Source organism: Strongylocentrotus purpuratus, unplaced genomic scaffold, assembly GCF_000002235.5.
Source record: "Strongylocentrotus purpuratus isolate Spur 01 unplaced genomic scaffold, Spur_5.0 spur5_contig_840, whole genome shotgun sequence".
Classification (NCBI taxonomy): Eukaryota; Metazoa; Echinodermata; class Echinoidea; order Camarodonta; family Strongylocentrotidae; genus Strongylocentrotus; species Strongylocentrotus purpuratus.
This window is the reverse complement of record NW_022145547.1, coordinates 1,061,834-1,079,260: the sequence shown is the minus strand read 5'-3', so window position 1 is coordinate 1,079,260 and position 17,427 is coordinate 1,061,834. Positions and strand designations below refer to the sequence as shown.

The 17,427-nt window shown below is 38.2% G+C and overlaps 1 protein-coding gene across 1 annotated transcript; it reads right to left on the bottom strand.

The window, feature by feature from the left end:
- Positions 1-356: 356 nt before the first annotated feature.
- Positions 357-16,479, bottom strand: LOC105439433 (fibronectin-like). Its single transcript, XM_030988254.1, has 15 exons — positions 16,203-16,479; positions 12,979-13,296; positions 11,637-11,942; positions 10,781-11,074; positions 9,892-10,218; positions 9,445-9,582; positions 7,943-8,095; positions 7,413-7,663; positions 6,763-6,838; positions 5,556-5,858; positions 4,718-5,035; positions 3,477-3,776; positions 2,543-2,680; positions 1,018-1,179; positions 357-697 (listed from the first exon to the last, which is right to left on the bottom strand). The coding sequence occupies exons 1-14, from the start codon at positions 16,477-16,479 to the stop codon at positions 1,022-1,024; spliced, it is 3,357 nt and encodes a 1,118-aa protein (XP_030844114.1). The 3' UTR covers positions 357-697; positions 1,018-1,021.
- Between the last annotated feature and the right edge of the window lie 948 nt (positions 16,480-17,427).

Genomic DNA, 17,427 nt, shown 5'->3' with positions numbered 1-17,427 from the left:
GAAGTACTCACTTGTGTAAGGTACTCTACATTTACATGTATGTACAGGGTATAAACGATGGTCTCTATCAAAACCTGGTATCATATATCAATCATATATTTAGATATCGAGCATTAAGCATCTCATTCTTTGGTCAGCATTATTTGGTCACAAACTGTACCCCTGTTACTTTCGAGTTGTACGAGTATGTACTGCATAAAAGGGTCCAGTATGTAGTTTTTATCGGATCAGGGCTTACTCGGACCTGGGTACAACGCGTCCGCGCTGCAAAAACTGATTAAAAAAAAAAATTAAAAAAAAATTGTTGTTGTTGGTCATTTTACCCTTACCATAACCCTAACTCTAAACCTAACTCTAACCCTAAACCTTTCCGGTCCGAGTTAGCCCGACTCCTTTTTATCAATGTCTCCCAATTGTGAATGCTATTTATCCATGTGTTATAGATTGAGACTCCAGGGTTTGAGTAAATCCTCAAAATTAATTGCAATGTGAGCCCCAGTTCAATGTCTCCAATCGATGTGAATGTGAATGCAACAAGCCTAATCATCATTACAGTCCGCATTATTACCACCATGCAGGTCATGGCCCATAATGCTTCGGACAAATCCCTGATCATCATTATCGTAGGTATCTCTGGACTACATGACAAGGATGTCAACGATGTTGGTGGGTTGTTGGTGGGTTCTGGGTTGATAATCTGGAAATAAATACTTAATTAGGGATCAATTTATTTAAACAAAATCATTCCTCTATGATCTTGTTATTTCCGTTGGGGAAGGGGGTGAAAACAGGTTAAATATTTAACAACAAAAACATTAAAGAATTGTACAAGTACATGTTCACAAATCATTAGTTCCTGTAGATGATATAAACTAAATGTTCGATTTTGAGCACAATAATATTCATATCGGAGTTTTATATCTGGATTTAGAAAATGTAATTTTCGTCCTTTACGCACAAATTGTTTATAGTTCATCGCTATCAATAAAACTAGAAGAAACGCATGTTGAGACATACTTGCTTAATTTGTCTGTACCCAAATCGCTGGACCATACTCCCCTGCTAGTTCATAGTTCCAAGCTCTGATCCTAATGCTGTAATTCGAAGAGGGTATGAGTTCAAATATCTCATGCTCAGGTTCTGCGCTAGCTGACACATTACCATGATAAACCACGTCTCCTGGAAATGAACAACAGGAATAATGATAACGGTTTCTAATAAAGCGCTCATATCCATCACACAGTGACGCTCATGGCCCTTATACATTGTTACCAACACAAACACTACATCTTATTTGTCTTTGCCGGTCGTGATGATGTGATCAATGTTTGAACTTTAGTTAGTATTTTGTCTCTCCTTTTTTCTATCAACACATCACTGACAAATACAACCTCTAGTTTACAGCAATACTTGAGTACCGACTAGAATTCATTATTCATCGAGATTCTGCGTTCAGAAAATCCTAGATACAATAAAGAATAAATGGAAAAGTAGTAGTCTGCATGTAATATGACCTTATCCGCTCATTCCCATGAAAAATGAAAAATGAATTGATAGGCACTTATAATTAATACAAATATAGTTATTTATTCAATTTTATAAGCTGTATACTTCTCCGTTTAATTTATTAATCTCATTAGGAAAAAACAACAGGTTCATTTTTTTACAAATAAATATATTCGAAAATATTTTCTTTCAGTAACAGCAAGCGAGGCAGCTACGTGTTCCATATTGTCAAAGCTTTACCTCGTTATTTATAGATAAAGTTATCCCTCATCATTCTCCCACACTAAATAAGTACAATTTATATCGATCACAAAATGATTTGTAGAAGTACCACCAGGGATGATGCCAAGGCCAAGGGCAGAAAGTATTTTCTTCTCTTTTACTTTTCTTTCAAACAAGCAATCTTTAAGCCCCCATCACACCAAACTAGTTCTCACTACGTTCTGTAACCGTCCTAGAAAGTCATAAACGGGTTGTGGTCGGGGCAGAATGTGAACAAAATGTCTATAATACACTCCTCTATAGTTCGTTCGTAAACAGTCCTTAATACGTTCATCTCGTTTGTTCCCCGTCCACAGACAGTTCATGTTAAGTTCAGATCGGGTAGATTAGGCAGTCCAAGCCAGTCCGTAGTCAGTTTAAACCCATTATTAACTAGTTCTAACTCGTTCCCAATACGTCCGAACTCATTCTAACTAGTTCGCCACTTGTTCTAACTAGTTTTTAACCCGACCACCCCGTCCAGAAGCAGTTCAACTCTTCCTCATCTCGTTCTGAGTGCGTTTGAACGCGCTCCTATAGCGTGTGCAATCCCGTCCTGACTCGAGAGTTATAAAAAGTCCATAAAGTCCTTAGACAGGTCGCAAACAGTTGCTATTACGTTCAACTCCGTTCGCACACAGTTTGAGCCCGTTTGGCTTTCGAGAACGTAGTGAGAACTAGTTTGGTGTGATGGGGGCTTTAAGATTCCACCTCTTTTAGTACTCGTCCATGAGGTTTTTATTCCCTCTTCCGTCTTTAGGTTGTAATACGTTACCTGTAGAATTGGAGAGCATAACTTCGTAGCTTGAGATTGGTCCATTTCGATTACCACAATCTGGTGTCTCCCAAGTAAACACAATACTGCGTTTATTGGTGGAAGTAGACTGGATATTAGTAGGGAAACCAGTAGGATCTGTAAAATAAAGGGGAAAGTTCCTTCTCATTGATTTTTCTTAATTTTCAATTTTTACCTCATTTATATAATTTTTGTTTACTATCACCTAATCTTCATGTTCAGTGAGCTCGTAATCTTTTTCTTTATATTCGTAACTGTTCAGGGTAGACGTATCCCCAGACAAATTTAATGTTTTTATGCGTGTTATATTAAATGGGATTGCTTGTCATGTAAATCAAAATCAGTACAAAATCTCGTGTTCTGTGGCATTTCTACTGTTTATGGTGCCCGGGGCAAACAAATAAAAACGGAAAATTAAGACTTCTTTCAATTGTTGAACAATTAAAAATAACTTTATACGGTTTTGCATCTGTCTTTTGTCTTATATATAACAAGAAGCTGATGATAGTTACAAAATAGGGAGCAAGCAAAGGCTTAGCATTTAAATAAGTCTTGAACCATTGATAGAATACTGTATACAAAACTTTTATAGTGGGGCGCGAAATTTCAGGATCCTAAAGAAACACATGCGATGAGCCAGCGTCAAAGCGTTATAAACTTTCGCATATAAAACCTTTATAACAAAATCATTTATAATGCTAATTATTCTGCAAATTGAGAGTTCATATCATAATTATATATTTGTCAATTTTTTCGTTTTAGTTTTCTCTTTGCGTTTTTCCCCCAACTTTCTTTTGCGTATATATTTTCGCTCCCTTCAATTGCCGTTCGGAGCACGTCCCCCTCTGTCCCGCCGCCACCGTAGATACGCCATCGCTATTACATGTTTTTAATAGCATAATTGTTTATATACCTCCAGCCAATGTGTCTTCACTAATATTCATAGGTAGACTCTCTGCTCTCATTATCACAGCTATGATGGAGATGTTATAAGTGGCGTAATATTCCAAGTTCGAAATGTATTTGGTGACATCTGTGGAAACTGATGTGACGTTGAGTTCGTAGACTGGAGCATCTATTATAGGAACATCGTGACATGCCTTACGTGAGATGAGTTGATATGATAATCTGTAGTACTCCACATTGCATTGAGACGGAACACTCCAATGAACTCTTAGTTGATTCCCGGTTGCATAAGCGGATGCACTTGTGACTAAATTTATAAAACACAAATGGAGATAAATGTATAAATTGTTAATCTTGCGAAATGCAGTAAATCTCTGAAGAGCAATTTATATTCTAGAAGGGTAACATTACACCATCCAGTAACCACAAGCTAGAGAACCGTCTGTAAGTCGTGCAACTCCATAGAATTACATATTTTTCTGTAGTCAAAGATGAAGCTGAATTAAATTTCTACCTCTGTAAACATTTAATCATTTTTTTTAAGAGTTAAAGAATTTAAAATAATTAGATAGACAAGGGTTTCCTTGATTGTAGTGAGCATAAGAATTGGAAGCCTGCCCAAAGCTCGGTTATGTATTAAATGGAGCGCCGTAAGCATCATAATGCGGTGGACAAACCGTGATACAAGAAACAGCTTTTATCCGTTTTTATTTTCATATCATTTTACCTGGACCCTTTCTTATGATAACTGTACGCTCCCTAATCAATACAGGTTCAATATCTGAACCACAGTTGATTATAACAATTTTCAAAACAATTATAATGCAGACGTATTTAAATATTTAATTAAAAGAGGCGAACATATTCAGTTGAGAATCCCCGCCCCGTACTATTACTATTATTTATGAAAATTCCTAGAAAACAGGTAAAATGCTAAAATATATCGGTAAACATCGTAAAAACGACACTTTGTAATGGGAAAAATTTAGTAATCTCTACCTGCAAACCCTTAAATATCTCAAAGACATGATCCTTGTTTGTGCAATATTATGTCGTACATGTATATGGAAATAAAGATAATTAAACCTAGGTATCACTATATGAATGTGGATCTATCCCACAATTATGATTTAACTACGTAGTTTTGGAACGAAATAATTGGAATACGTTCGCAAAACAGGGCAATGTGACATTCCGAAGGTGATTCTTAAAGACTATTTTCTTGGTACACTTTTTTAAAACACTTACAAGTAGCTCCTGTTACACCGATGGCATTAGACAAATTTCCAGGAGTTGACACGTCACGGTTGCCGGCATGGATACTCAGTTCATACATCGTGCATGCCTCAAGACCATTGAACTCTACTGATGAGTCTGAAATGTCATCATCCAAGTATTCCCTCCCAGCCGGTAGATTACTTCTATCACCATCCTTGTAGATTCTTGGATAGTAGTACCAGAACACTCCATTCACATTTCTACAGTTAAGAGGTTGCCATGTGAATCCTAATCGTGTTGGAGACGTCCTTTCTGGATTAACCCTGACATTTGTAATGTTGGACGGTGCTAAATTTAATCAGAAATATAAGAGAACGTACCTAAATCCGTGCAAACTTGACGTGTTATTCGCTTGGGTAGTATTGCTAGCGTGAAGGGTGAAGGGAATATACATGGCAATCAAACTGTACCATTCATACTTTAAATACAGTAAAAGTCTTTAAATTGATATTATTACACCAATGCGATGTTATATGCAGAGAATCTAATAGATATATCGACTGGTAGGGTGTTTAGACTACTGAATGGAGCTATATTTTTCTAAGAGGTTGTATTTTCAGAAATTCGTGCAGCGCTGAGGGGAATTGGCGAGTGAAAAATACTCCTTTGCTGACCGCGAGTGATATCAATTATTTTGATTACGATCCTCGCAATCGACATCACGTGACGAGCTTTGGACCAATCACAACTTTGTTTTTGTAAGAGATACCTAATATCCCTACAACACGGATAACGAAATATATCAACTAGTAAATTTCTTTAAACTGTTTATATATAAGGATATTTTGCTTATTAGTTCATTACTCACGTCCTGGCCTGGTTTCTGAATAGCCGATCGTGGGTTCACTCTGCCCGGCACCATTCACAGCTGTAACGGTGATCTTGTATCGCGAGTAAGGCTCCAACCCCACTAGCTTATTGTATTGCGTGACATTGGTGTTCACTTCAAACTCTGTTTGGGTGGTTTCTGGTGATTGGCAGGCAAGCTTTTGAAGGAGACTGTAGCGTATGATATAGTAGTCAGGGGAGCATAGGCTAGATGACAGTTCCCAGCTGACTACAACTGTCGTGATTGAAGAAGATATCCTTAGGGCCTGTACACATGCGGGTCCTAGAAATAGGTTTTAATATACATGTAAACGGAAGATGTGTTTTGGGTATAGCAAAATGAAGGTATGTTAAAACATACCAGTAATGATGGAATTTAGACCACATTTGACTACCATGTACTCCTGAAATTTCCTTGCATCACAGATATGTGTTCTCAAAAGTTAATGACTAAATGATGAACATTACACTTTTAGGGTAGTGATAATCTGTTGTTTTTTTTTGTGTTGATCTGTCAAGGATAAAGAGGGAGTAGAAAACAGACTAACTTGCCATAATGAATAAGCGAATACAAGGTATTTTAAATGTATTACAGCGAGAGCGTTATTATTGTACAGCTCAATATTTTTACGTATCAAAGACGTGCTCACTGACGATATTTCTGAACTGAGAGATCCCTAACTCGTCCTTGTTTCTAAATCCTGCTTTGATGTTATATGCATATGTATCTACTGTAGATTTTTTCATTTGAATGGAAGGTTAAGTTTCAGATCTGGCGGAAGGATTTTCAATATTACATTATTGATCACTTTCTTATCACTTGGTGATAGGATGCATCATCATGTGTTTTGGGAGCAATGCAGTCATTCCTTGCATACACCTAACATAACACTTGATATCCCTCTGGGGTTATGGGATAACATCTACATTTATCTGAAACTAATGTATACTTACATTATGTACATTCAATTTCATTCAGACAACATTTCATATAACTATCAGCTATATACATATTAAGAACATATTGGACAAGGATATAAAATATACTGAATAGGTTGCAACCTGAAAGGAAACATAATCCTTATATTAAGGTTGACCCTGTTTTGATAATAAAAAAGAGTATATTTCTACAATAATTACTTTGATCTACATGGGAAATTATAGAAATGAGAAGATAAATATCATACTTCCTTTTGATGTAATCCTGACAACGGGTGGGTCCGGGCTTGAGTCACCAATACCACGAATGGTCTCCGCCATGACCTGTATAGTGAAAGAAAAACATGGTTATAGAAAAGGGAGATTTACAGCGGGAAATTACTTACAGATTAGAACAATTTAAGGAAATTTAGAGATTGATCTCGAATAGATGATCTGAAAGGTTATGGACCTCCTGACATTTTTTCCATTTAGCATGACTGGTTTATTATAAGAGCGTTTCATCAGAAAGAATATAGATATCAAGATGGTGTAAAAAAAACTCTTCACCACACACATATTTTTTTAATTATTATTATTTCATTACAAAAATCAGGAAACCTACAGATTGCTTCTTCTGGTTTTGTCCCGCGTCATCCATTGAATGTCATCCCGTAAATTCTATAATGAGCTGTCTTACAACAAACATATCGTAAAAATCTACATCTTTTAGTTATCTTAGCTAAACGCGAGAGTGAAGATGCCATATCTGCAGAAATTGTCGACAGAAACTCTTTTTACGGATGGTTACTAATTTAAACCTTGGGTCCGTTAGCACAATATTATGAACAAGTATTTTTATATCCCATTTTCAATGTATAGAATCCCTTTAGAAAACGTCTTCACGAATCACACTTGCCTGAACGGAATAATTCGTGTCTGCCTGGAGTTCGGGAATAGCTGTGGACAACCTGTAGTTAATGTCAGAGCAAAGCCCGTCCCGACACGGGATGCTGACGTTTGTGGGCGTGGAACTATTACCAAACGTCTCCCAGTATTTAATGTAGTAACCTATTATCCTGCCCAGAGGAGGGTTCGGTGACATCCAGTCTACTGTGATGCTCTCCTGGTCGGAAGATGGCAGATTTACTCTGATTGGTGGCGCTGGCTCTGTAATGTACACATCATGGAGACAAGTCGTAGGATAATTATGGTCTAAACAACTTAATGGTCTATCACACATTGGGAGTAGTATAAAATAATATCTTGTTTCGTTTTCTGTCGGTTAGTATCAATAGAAAAAAATCCTATTGACTGGAAATGATAGATACACGGTTGACATTGTTAAAGAACAGCTACATTTGAAAAGATACAATTTTTGTCTAACGCTATTTTTTCTTCTTCATCGTTCTCAAAAAAGAACTAAAATACATGCATTTTGAGACCTACTTGCTTCATCTGTCTGTGCCCAAATCGCTGGACCATACTCCCCTGCTAGTTCATAATTCCAAGCTCTGATCCTAATGCTGTAATTCGAATAGGGGATGAGGCCAAATATATTGTGCTCAGGTCCCGAAACATTACCATGATAAACCACGCCTCCTGGAAATGAACGACAGAAATAAAAAAATTAATAATAATGGCTTCTCATAAAGTGCTCTTTTGACGCTCATGGCCTTTAGACATTATTATCCTGCTTATAGCCGAGCCGCCAAAGTAACTAGCGCTTTAAAAGCCAGTTCACGGTTGCAGTCTGAGCATGAGCAGATAAAGGTCATTGCATAACAATTTTTTTTGGTCCAACTTTTGAGGAAATATTTGCGCCGTCTCAGCCAGCCGGTGACTAAGGGGAAGGAGGGGGAGGGGGGGGGGGGGGGGGGGGGGGGGGTAAGAGGTACTTTTTTGGGGGGATCCAATTTTGGAGGATTAATTCAGCGTTGAATCAGCAAGCTGGTGGGGGGGGGGGGGGTTAAAGCACTAATAACAAATTTTTCGCAATTCGAGAGAACTTTTTTGTTTTCTTTTTGTTAAAACTAAATTCCCTTTTTTCTTTTTTCTTTTTCGTCCACCCCCCCCCCCACCCCTGGATCCACGCCTGATAGCTAGTACATCGAAGACATAGCTTGACTGATTGTTTAAGGAAATCTCGCAATGAGGCCGTGGAATGGAACAATGGAAATGCTGCGCAAATTTTTCTACATGTATGATTGAAGGACTAAATCAGAAGAAAAACACTATATCTTATTTTCCTTTAATGGTTGTGATTCTTTAATCAATGTTTGAACTTTAGTCAATATTTGTTCTTACTTTTTTATACACACATCACTGACCAATACACCCTCTAATTTGCAGTAATACTTCAGTACTGACCATAATTCATCAGCGGTCGAGATTCTGCATCCAGAAAATCCTAGATATATCAATTAAAACGGAGGGCATAATTGTTTAATGCTTTTAAATGGCAAAATATTATTCCGAAAAATGACCTATCCGTTCATTAAAAAAAATAATTGCAAAAAAAAAATTGATTGTCGCTTATACTCAACAAAAATATTTATCTATTCAGTGTTATAAGCGGCAAAATTATTCGTCGAATCTATCAATTTCATCTACTAGAGGAAGAAAAAAAGCGGTTAAGTTTTTACGCAGAAATATGACACTATAACATATTTTTTATTTAGAATCAGCAAGCAAGTCAGCTACGTAGATCCATCCTGTCAACGTTTTACTTTGAAATTGTGTAGATGGAGATATCCCTAATCATTCTCACACACGAAATTAGTACAATTTATATGGATTTAATGAACTGTATAAGCACCATCAGGGATGATGACAAGGGCAGATAATTTTTTTTTAAATTTTAAACTTTACTTTCAAACAAGCAATCTCTTAGACTTCACGTGATTTAGTACTCGACCAGGCATTCATTTCCTCTTTCCTATTTAGGTTACCTGTATAATTGGAAAGCATAACTTCGTAGCTTGAGATTGGTCCATTCCGATCACCACATTCTGGTTTCTCCCAAGTGAAGACAACACTACGTTTCTTGATGGAAGTGGACTGAATATTGATTGAAGGACCAGTAGGATCTGTAAAATAAAGGAAGAAAAATCATTCTCATTCATTTTTCTTAGTCTTCAACTTTTACTTCATCTATATCTTAATACTATTAGTTAATCTACATTTTCAGTGAGTTCGTAATATTTTTCTTTTTCTTATTAACCATTCTCTATTATCTCCATGCCTGTAGTATACATTTTTCATAAATCTTTGTTTTTCGTTTCTCCAAACTGAACTTTCAGGCCAGCTCATTTCATATAACATATTCTCCAATGATATTTTGCAAGGTCCACACACACACACACACACACACACAAACACCCACAGACAATACTAACGTGAATATCCTGTAGTAGCTGATAGGGAATCCGCATCACCATAACCGCTACTGGTTCTGCCTCTCACGAACACCCTGTACTCAGAGTTGGGACGCAACTCCAGGACATTGAAGGTGAAAGTTGAACCATTGACGGTCCCTGCTGAAATCATTATACGATCACTCGAGGTATCCTCACACATATCGCCTTGGAGAACATAGTATTTGATTTCATAATGTGTAGGCTGGCATGGAGGTGAGGAAGGAGGTTGCCATGATACTGTTAGACCAGTAGTGCCACCGTCTTCCTGATGCGGGGTAAGCTCTGTAATAACTGGCATTCCAGGAGCTGATAAGTGTACAGAAAGAAAGAAATAAACACTTTATTCGAGCGAATTCAGGTTCCCAATAATTAATTGATTACACTGTGATTACACTAAATCTAATCTCTATCTTAAGCATATGTATAGATTTCAACGATGATAACTATCTGTACCTGGAACCAGATGCGCACACAGGAGATGAATTAGACAATAAAGGTTTCTCCCACTTGGAATGAATGCATACACCCCTATATCTGAAATATGATAGTATTGACTCCAATTAATTTATTTTTTCTAATTTATGTTAGATTTGTATTTTTTTTATAAGCCTTTACAGCAGTAAAAGCTATTTACCTATCCTGGAGCAACATCAACAGATGGCCTGTATCAAAACCGATATAAATTGGAATTGAAACATACAGTTCCCCCATACTATATATTATAAACAATTACTCTTTAATCGCCTTTATTGCAATGTGTACAACGGAAAAAATTGCATAATTCATGTATTTATAACCAATAAAATAATAATATGCCTCATATCACAGTATGTCTCTTTGCGCTAGGCCTATATCTAATTTCGCAAACCTGATATATTAGTCATTGCCATTTCCATATGCCATTCACTCCTTCTCTGTTGGGTAGTAACTACTCTTATTCTGAAGCGATATTCCGTGCAAGCATCAAGACCAGTTATGTGTACATTGTTTCTTCGGATGATCGTTGGATACCGGACATATCTACCCCCACCAGTAGGATCATAGAGATCGTATTCGTAGCGATCAAAAGCACCGTGTAGGCTTTCGCAGGAGGGTTCCTCCCACACAAAGCGCAAGGAGTGGGCAGTAGAGGTGTAAGACACTGACTCGATAGCAGAGGGGTCTGTGAAGAAAATCACAGTGTTGAATAGTCAATTAATAACATAGCAAATGTAAGTAGATATAAATCCAAAGCAGAAATAGAAAACAGGAAATCGGATGTAATTAATCATTACGGAAAGTGACAATATTTCTTTCAAATGTTAATAATTACAAATCACTTTAAATGGTTTTGCATTTGCCCTTTGTCTTATATTTAAACAAGGCTGATGATAATTTGCATTACAATAAATCTTGAACCTTTAGAGAATACTATATAAAAACTTCTAAAAATATTATACTGGGGTGCGAAAATTCGGGACCTGAAGGAACATACGCGATGAGCAAGGCGACCAAGCTTTAAAAACTTTTGCATTTGAAACCTTAATACGAAAAATATTTCTAATGAAAATTGCTATGCAAATTTAGACTTTATATCATAATGATATTTATCTTCTCTTTATACCCTTTCTCTTTCTCTTTTGCGTGTTGTGCTGTCCCTTCAAGTGCCACACAGAGCAAGTGCCTCTTCCTCCTCATAGATACGCCAACGCTCTAATATTAACATAATTGTTTACGATACATACCTCCATCTCGTGTGTCTCCACTAACATTCATAGGTAGGCTCTCTGCTCTCCTTATCACAGCTATGATGGAAATGCTATAAGTTGCGTAATATTCCAAGTCTGAAAGGTATTCGGAGACATGTGTGGTATTTGATGTGACGTTAAGTTCGAGGACTGGGGCATCTATTACAGGAACATCTTGACATGCCTTACGTGAGATGAGTTGATATGATACCCTGTAGTAATCCACATTGCATTGAGACGGAACACTCCACTGAACTGTCAGACTAGGTTGATTCCCAGTTGCATAAGAGGATGCACTTGTGACTTTATTCAACACAAAAAGAGAGGATAATGTACATTTTTAATCTTGCGAAATATCGTACATCTCAGGAGGGCGGCTTTTATTCTAGAAGGGTAACATTACACCAACCAATAACCATAACACAGAGAGCCGCCTGCTAGTCGTGCCTCTCCATCTTTTTACATTTTCGTAGACTTCCGAGTTTAATTTTCTCTGTAGCCAAAGATGACGCTAAATATATTAATTTTTACTTGTGTAAAGATTGAACATGTTTTCATCTATTTCTGTTTTAAAGACAACAAAAATTAATAACCTTTATCCAACATAGAGGATATCGGTTGATTGCAGTGAGCATAGATATTGGAATCCTGTCTATGGCTAGGTTATGTATTGGAGCACCTTAAGCGTCAAATTGCGGTGAACAAAGCGTGATCCAGGAAAAGATTTGATATGTTTCTATTTTGTTATCCTTTTTACCTTGAACCTTTTACTTTTATGATAATTGTTAGCTCTCTTATCGATACAGGGTCCATATCTGAACCGCATATAATTATAATAATCATTAATACGATAATAATGCATTACCTATCTAAATATTTAATAGAAAGAGGCTTACATATTCAGTTAAGAGTCCCCGTCCCGTACTAATATTTTTATGTTTGAAACTATTTATGACAATTCCTCGAAAATGGGTAAAATAATAAAATATGAAGTCGTTTCTCCAGCAAAACTTAATGATTGAGATTGAAGGAAAATTAAAAAATGTAAAAACGACACTTTGTAACGGGGAGAATATTGTAATACCTATATGAAAATATTTTAATGTCGCAAAGACATGATCTTTGAATTTGCAATGTGATTTTGTACACGTATATGGGCATATATATCCAATGAAACCTTAGTATCATTATAGAAATGTGGATCTCTTCCACAACTATTATTCAAATACACAGTTTTGGAACGAGGTTCATATAATTGGAATTCATTCACAAAGCAGGGCAAGTTGACATCACGAGGGTGATTCTAAAAAGTATTATATTTGTACTTTTTGAGACTTACAAGTGACTCCCGTTACACCGATAGCATGAGACGGATTTCCAAGAGCTCCCACACCACGGTTTACGGCGTTGATTCTCAGTTCATACATCGTGCATGCCTCAAGACCATTGAACTCTACTGATGAGTATGACATGTCATCATCCAAGTATGTAGTCCCAGCCGGTGCATTAATTCTATCACCATCCTTGTAGATTCTTGCATAGTAGTACGAGAACACTCCATTCACATTTCTACAGTTGAGAGGTTGCCAGGTGAATCCTAATCGTGTTGGAGACGTCCTTTCTGGGTTAACCCTGACATTTGTAATGTTGGACGGTGCTGAAGTGAATCAGAAATATAAGAGAACGTACCTAAATCTGTTCAAACTTGACGTGTTATTCGATAAAGTATATAGTAAGGCAAGTGTGAAGGGTGAAGGAAATATACATCACAACCAAATGGTAACATTCATAATTTAAGTAAAGCAAAATTCTTGAAAATTATATTTTTTAATCAATGCGTATTTTATATGCAGGGAATGTAATACAGATTTGACTGGTAAGGTGTTTGATGTAACATTTTCGGACTACCGAAGGGAGTTATATCTCCTAAAGGGGTTATATTTTCATGACCGGGGGTGATATATCATTATTACGATCCCCGCAATCGATACCACGTGACGAGCTCTGGACCAATAACAACTTTGTTTCTGTATAATATGTCCAATATTAATAATATCAACACGGATAACAAAATATATCACCTTGTAAACTATTATGGGGAAAGGATGTATTGCTTTTTAGCCCGGGGGTATTAGTCATGTAATAATACTGCAATCAGGCGCTTACGCAGGAGAGGGGGTTAACCCCCCCTCCCTTGATTATTTTTTTATGAGTATGTTTTGTGTATGTTTTTTGGGAACCCCCTCCCCTTTTGATTTTTTTTCTTAATTTAAAAAAAAAAGTGTCCTCTTACCCCCCCCCCCCCCCCGGCCTCCCGCTTATTCAGCGGCTGGCTGAGTCGTTGCAATTTTTTTGGAACTCCAAAAAAAAAAAAAATGTCCTCTTACCCCCCCCCCCCCCCCCGCTTATTCAGTGGCTGGCTGAGTCGTTGCGAAATTTTGAGCCCGATTAAAACCCCCCCCCCCTCCCCCTTGAAACAATCCTGCGTACGCCACTGACTGCAATCATGCGTGATCACAGGTTTTTCAAAAAAAACCTAAACGAGGATTTCTTCTGAAGCCAAAATACACCCTAAATGAGGATTTCGCGGGGTTTTTCCCCGAATTCACACCTTAAACGGGTTTTTTTGAAAAAGTGTATACTCCTAAACAAGCGTTTTAAAATTGTAACCCCTCGAGAATTTTGAAGTGCAATAGGGATTCCCATTTAAGTTGTTGAACAATGTAAAATCAATCAAATTGCACTTCTGATGTAAAATTCACAATGTAAAAATGTATTTCAATAGAGAAGCAAAAACATCAACCTGTAAACTTCTAAATGAGTTTAAGCGCAGCAACCATAAGTCCATTCTTGGAAGAAAAAAATAATTACATTACAAAGTTGATCTATTTTGTGTAAAGTAGATGTAGTGTTTACAAAAAGTACACAATGTACAATGAAAAATTACTATTCTACTATGCAAAATAAAACATAAGGGACCAGCTATAGGCGTGAGACTGGTAGACCTAGGCAGGGGCGGCCAAGCGACTTCCAAAGTGGGGGGGGGGGCAATAAGAAAACGTATATCATCTATAGATGCGTGAGAGCGTAGCGAGTGAGCTTTGGGGGAAATTGCTCTTAGCTGCTTGACATTAGTTAGGGCGTGTTTAATGATGAGAGGAAAAGGGGACATGTGCAAAAGTACAAAGAGTCAATATCAGAGGTGAAAATGGGGCACTTCTTACACCCTCAAAAGGAGGCAATCACCAGGGATGAAGAAAAACAGTTAGTCATGAGAATTGGAAATGGGCATTTGTCGACGGAAAAGGGGTCTCCATCAGATCTTGAGAGCGGCATTTATAAGAGGTGAAAAGGGGCATTTATGAACAGGGGATAGGTCCCTTATTAGAAAGGAAAAGGGGCACGTATTATTGTTAAAAGGGAAATTTCTAGAGGTGAAAAGAGGCACTTATCGCACTTGAAAAGGGGCATTTGTAATAAAGGAAAATTGGTTGAAAGAAAATGAGCACCGATCAGATTTTAAAGGGGCATTTTTCGGAGGTAAAGGGGGCACTTATCTGAAGTAAAAAGGAGTAACTTCTTCTACCTGAAGATGGTCATTTATCAGAGAAGGGGCACTTATGAGAAGGGGAAGGGGCTCTTTTATAATAGGGCGCTTTTCATTAGGAAAAGGGGCACTTATTAGAAAGAGAAAAGAGCACATGTGAAAATATAAGGTGCGCTTATCCGAGTTAAAATTAGGGTAGTTATTAAAAGGGGGAGAGGCACTTCTTAAAAAGGAAAGGGGCATTTGTCAAAGTAAAAAAGGCACCTATCAGATTGAAATAGGACAATTATCAGAGGTGAAGGGGTACTTATCAAAGGTGAAAAAAGGCACTATTCGTACCTTACTAGGGGCACTTACTAGAGATTGAAAGGGCACTTATGAGAATGGAAAAAGGACACTTCTTGCAAAGGAAAATGGGAACTTGTCGAAGGAAAATGGGCACGTGTCCAAATGAAAGGGGCACTTATTAGAGTTGAAAAGGGGAAGGGGCACTTTTTCAAATTAAAAGGGGTACTTGTCAAAGTAAAATGGGCACTATTCCTATGAAAAAGAAGCACTGCTTAAAAAGTTAAAGGAGCACTTTTCCAATGAAACAAGGGGCACTTTACGGGTGCTTGAAAAAGTGGGGGCACTGTGCCCCCCCCCAGGAGGGCCGCCTCTGGACCTAGGTCGGTTTAGTGGGCATCCAACTGTTCCAGTGAAGAACTAAAGAACGGCGGTCGTAGGCGGCGGCTGGTAGTATAGTCTCGCTAATTATGATTACCCCCTTTCCCCCCAGTCTGGCCCTGAGGGCTAGAAATATACCCCTAAACGCGTATACCGGGCGCGTACAGTAGGATTTTTTAACCATTGTGAAAAAGTACCATTTTTGTTTTGAAAATGGCCCAAAGCGGACTTTTATGAACCCCAATAAATTTATTTTAAAAAAATCCATCTATACGCGTTTTCTTGATCACGCATGCTAAAAGTATTTATATTTGACCGAGACACACTGGCTTTATTAGTTCATTCCTCACGTCCTGGGCTGGTATTCGAATAGCCGATCGTGGGTTCACTCTGCCCGGCACCATTTACAGCTGTAACGGTGATCTGGTATCTCGAGTAAGGCTCCAACCCAGCTAGATTAGTATATTGTGTGACATTCGTATTCACTTCAAACTCTGTTGGGGTGGTTTCTGGTGATTGGCAGGCAAGCTTCTGATAGAGACTGTAGCGTATGATATAGTAGTCAGCGGAGAGTGGACTAGATGACGGTTCCCAGCTTACTTCAATTTGTGTGGTTGAAGATGACATCTGTAAGGCACCTACACTTGCGGGTCCTAGAAATAAGTTTGAAATAACGGAACTTATAATTTGCAAATTAGGTAGACGTGTTTTGGGTATAAAAAGAATTGGAAGAAAGTTGAATTTAAAAAAAGTTCTATGAGGCAATCAACATTTTAAGACCTTGTATTTACAAATATGATGGTGATGTTATAAGACAGGGGCGGATCCACGTAGCGATTTCTCCGGCCCGGCCCCCCCCCCCCCCGCTTATTCACCGACGGCTGAGTCGCAACTAATATTTTCTCACGGATTGGGCCCCCCCCCCTCTTCCCGCCGGCTGGATCCGCCACTGTTATAAGATGCGTAATATTTCAAGTTTGAAAGGTTTCTGGAGACATCTGTGGAAACTGATGTGACGTTGAGTTCGTATTAAGATTTGGCTAACCCCCCCCCCTTGACGCCGGCTGGATCCTCTGCAGGCGTGGATCCACGGGTGGGGGGGGGGGGCTGACGGGTCAACAACAAAAAAAAGAATTTAAAAAAAAAATCTCACGAATTAGGTCCAAAAAAAAAAAATAGTGGTCTCACCCCCCCCCCCCCCCCCCCCCCCTCCCCGCTTATTCACGGCTGACTGAGTCGGCGCAAAATATTTTCTGAAAAATTAGACCAAAAAAAGTGCCTCCTAACCCCCCCCCCCCCCGCTTATTCACCGACGGCTGAGTCGCAACTAATATTTTCTCACGGATTAGGCCCCCCCCCTCTTCCCGCCGGCTGGATCCGCCACTGTTATAAGATGCGTAATATTTCAAGTTTGAAAGGTTTCTGGAGACATCTGTGGAAACTGATGCGACGTTGAGTTCGTAGACTGGAGCATATATTACAGGACCATCTTGACATGCCTTACGTGAGGTTGGGAAAGTTCGGATGTTTGATAGAAGGGCGCCTCAGAATAGAAGTTATAGATAGATGGCGCAG

Coding starts and splice junctions, on each gene's coding strand:
- LOC105439433 (XM_030988254.1), bottom strand. CDS start 16,479: ATGTCATCTTCAACCACACAAATTGAAGTAAGCTGGGAACCGTCATCT. Junction 11,075..11,636: donor TGGAGACACACGAGATGGAG/GTATGTATCGTA, acceptor TTTTCTTCACAG/ACCCCTCTGCTATCGAGTCA. Junction 7,664..7,942: donor GGCACAGACAGATGAAGCAA/GTAGGTCTCAAA, acceptor TGTACATTACAG/AGCCAGCGCCACCAATCAGA.